Source organism: Rattus norvegicus, chromosome 3 (genome assembly GCF_036323735.1).
Source record: "Rattus norvegicus strain BN/NHsdMcwi chromosome 3, GRCr8, whole genome shotgun sequence".
Classification (NCBI taxonomy): Eukaryota; Metazoa; Chordata; class Mammalia; order Rodentia; family Muridae; genus Rattus; species Rattus norvegicus.
Window position 1 is genome coordinate 79,992,394 of NC_086021.1, and position 3,131 is coordinate 79,995,524.

The 3,131-nt window shown below is 56.2% G+C and overlaps 1 protein-coding gene across 1 annotated transcript; it reads left to right on the forward strand.

Moving 5' to 3' along the window:
* On the forward strand, positions 1–2,295 carry Hoxd11 (homeobox D11). The gene is made up of 2 exons (NM_001427402.1): positions 1–851; positions 1,586–2,295. Exons 1-2 carry the CDS (start codon positions 77–79, stop codon positions 1,819–1,821), a joined length of 1,011 nt encoding a protein of 336 aa, NP_001414331.1. The 5' UTR covers positions 1–76; the 3' UTR covers positions 1,822–2,295.
* Positions 2,296–3,131: the final 836 nt, after the last annotated feature.

Genomic DNA, 3,131 nt, shown 5'->3' on the forward strand with positions numbered 1-3,131 from the left:
CTCTTGTGCAATCGATGGCTCAGGTTGGAGGCGCGGGGAGCGGCCCGAGGCTTGCCGGCGTGCACGCCGCGCAGCCATGAACGACTTTGACGAGTGCGGCCCCAGCGCAGCCAGCATGTACCTGCCGGGCTGCGCTTACTACGTGGCCCCGTCGGACTTCGCCAGCAAGCCGTCGTTCCTCTCGCAGCCGTCCTCGTGCCAGATGACTTTCCCCTACTCGTCCAACCTGGCGCCGCACGTCCAGCCCGTGCGGGAGGTGGCGTTTCGCGACTACGGCCTGGAGCGCGCCAAGTGGCCGTACCGCGGCGGCGGCGGCGGCGGCGCGGGGGGCGGCGGCGGCGGTGGCCCCGGCGGGGGCGGTGGCGGCTCCGGGGGCTACGCTCCCTACTACGCCGCGGCGGCGGCGGCAGCGGCGGCGGCAGCGGCGGCCGAGGAGGCGGCCATGCAGCGAGATTTGCTCCCGCCCGCGGGCCGCCGGCCAGACGTGCTCTTCAAGGCTCCTGAGCCGGTGTGCGGCGCTCCCGGGCCGCCTCACGGTCCCGCGGCCGCCGCCTCTAACTTCTACAGCGCCGTGGGTCGCAACGGCATCCTACCCCAGGGCTTTGATCAGTTCTACGAGGCGGCTCCGGGTCCCCCATTCGCCGGTCCGCAGCCCCAGCCCGCTCCCGCGCCGCCACAGCCCGAGGGCGCCGCTGACAAGGGCGACCCCAAGGCTGGGGCTGGTGGCGGCGGGGGCAGTCCCTGCTCCAAGGCGACTCCGGGCCCGGAGCCCAAGGGGGCGGCGGAAGGCGGCGGTGGCGAAGGCGAGGGCCCCCCGGGGGAGGCGGGGGCCGAAAAGAGCGGCGGCACAGGTAGGCGCGGGGAGCCGGCCGAGGGGCTGGCCCGGGGCGGTGGAGGGGGGGCGGCGGGGACCTCCCTCTGCTTGCGCCGTTTTATGTGCTACTTTATAAGCATTCGAGGGGGTTTATACATCCTATAAGATTTCCCGGGTCGTTGTAAAGCGTGTTTATGATAGGAAACCAATTTAGGTGGGCTTAAGGTAGACTTCGAAGAGGACATTAATCGCCGTAGAGAGCTTTCCCTCTATTGGGTAGGGGTGGGTGAGTTGAGGACCTTAGAGGAGGGAAGAACATTTGGAGCCAGTTGGTGAGTGGGAACACGAGAGCCTCTTGCCTTTCAGGGAGGGGGTAGGTGATCTTCCACACTGGACTTAACCCAAGCCTCTGGCTGGCGCTCAGCTCGGAGTTGAGCAGATGCCCCTGTGGGCGTGCTCCTGTCTCTCTCCCCTCACGTTCCAGTTCAGAGCCTGCCATGCCATCTTTTTTCCTATCTCAGTGCCAGCCTGGTGTGTGTGTGTGTGTGTGTGTGTGTGTGTGTGTGTGTGTGTGTGTCCGGGCGTGAACACATGTCCACGCCCGCACTCTCCTGTGCCCGCCCATATATCATCCCCCACGACGCAGGCAGGGCCTTTCAACAGCGGCAAGGGACGTCCCTAACTGAGCCAAGGCCTGGCCCTAGCTCAGTGGCCACAGCGGGTGGGGGCAAGTAGTAGCTTCTCTCACCCCTTGGTTTCTTTTTCTTGCAGTGGCCCCCCAGAGGTCCCGGAAAAAGCGCTGTCCCTACACCAAGTACCAGATCCGCGAACTGGAACGCGAGTTTTTCTTTAATGTATACATAAACAAAGAGAAAAGACTCCAACTCTCCCGGATGCTCAACCTCACTGACCGGCAAGTCAAAATCTGGTTCCAGAATCGCAGAATGAAAGAAAAGAAACTGAACAGGGACCGTCTGCAGTATTTCACTGGAAACCCCTTATTTTGAGAGCTCCAGGATGTACTCCCTCCCCAGAACCCCACTCACCCACCCTCCTCCCCATCAGCCTGCCCTCCGCAGGCCCAATGTCCTTGGGTTCAATGACGCCTCTTCTCTGTGGAACTTCACCATTCCTTCTCGCATTCAACTCGGGACCTCCCTGCGACCACTACAGCCTGAGGAAGAGGCCTGGAACTTGGCTGAGCGGATCCTAATGAGGGGAACATGGTAAATGCAAACATCCCTTTACAGTTTTACCGCCAATGTGCTGTTGTTCCTCTTCTCCCTCTCCTAGTCCTCGTGGACGCGGCGAGATCTGTAGGGAGTTAGGCCATGGGGCTAAAAGGAGTCGGTGTTTTGTTTTAAGTTTAAGAAATCCCTTTCTTCCCCTTCAGTGAACACAGATTATTTAAACTCTGGGAAATGTATCTTTGGGCATGAGTCACTGTTTTTTTGTGTGTGAATAAATGGTTTCTAGCAAAATGGAGGTTACAGCTTCAATACACTGCATGGATTTTACTGTTTGAAGAAGTTTAGTGGCTAATCAGGCTGTTTTAATGACCAGAACCCCATTCCCCATGCAACTGAAAGCCTGCTGGGACACTTTTTAATCTCACCATAATAGGAGTTGGTCCTTCACACCCCCTGTAGGCTACACTGGCTCTTTAAAAGAAAAAAAAAAAAAACACGTTAGTGTTACACTTTTGAATTGATGATGTGATCCAGCGATGCTGGCTATCTTTTTTTCCAGGCAATGAGATTGAAGCAGTAGGAGTCTAAGCAAATTCTCACCCTACCCCCCCACCTCTAGTCTAATGAACTTGGAATTTTTGGAAAGACAAAACAAATTTTAAAATTAGTTAGAAGATCCAGATGATCTCTCAACATGGTGACAAGGAGCCAGAGTTCCTTAAGAAAAAGAAGAAGAAGAAGGAAAAAATCCCCATGTGAGACGGGGAAGTTTGTTAAGAGGAAGTTAATAGGTACAGGGGACTGGGGTCTTTCTGGTGTCATAGTGAACACGGAGCAGGGAATGTGACCCCCTCCTCACTGGACTAAGGCCAGGGGCTGCAAAACTGCTTCTCACCACATTTATCGCTTTAAGTTAAAGAATGTGGTGAGGGTTGCAGTGCACTTTATGTCACAGGACCAAGCCAGGCTGTTTACAAAACCTTGAACTGTCTAGACAACACCATAAAACCCAAAGTTCTAAACAGCTTAATTGGGTTATATTATACACCTTCTGGTGGGCCCAAAAGAGATTTCCGCAATGTGCAATAAACTGGAGACGTGAGAAAACCTCCTCTTGATCTGACAAG

Excerpts from the sequence above, each read along its gene's own strand:
- Hoxd11 (NM_001427402.1), top strand. The coding sequence starts at position 77 with ATGAACGACTTTGACGAGTGCGGCCCCAGCGCAGCCAGCATGTACCTG. Across the intron at positions 852-1,585 it reads CGAAAAGAGCGGCGGCACAG|TGGCCCCCCAGAGGTCCCGG; the intron begins GTAGGCGCGGGG and ends TTTTTCTTGCAG.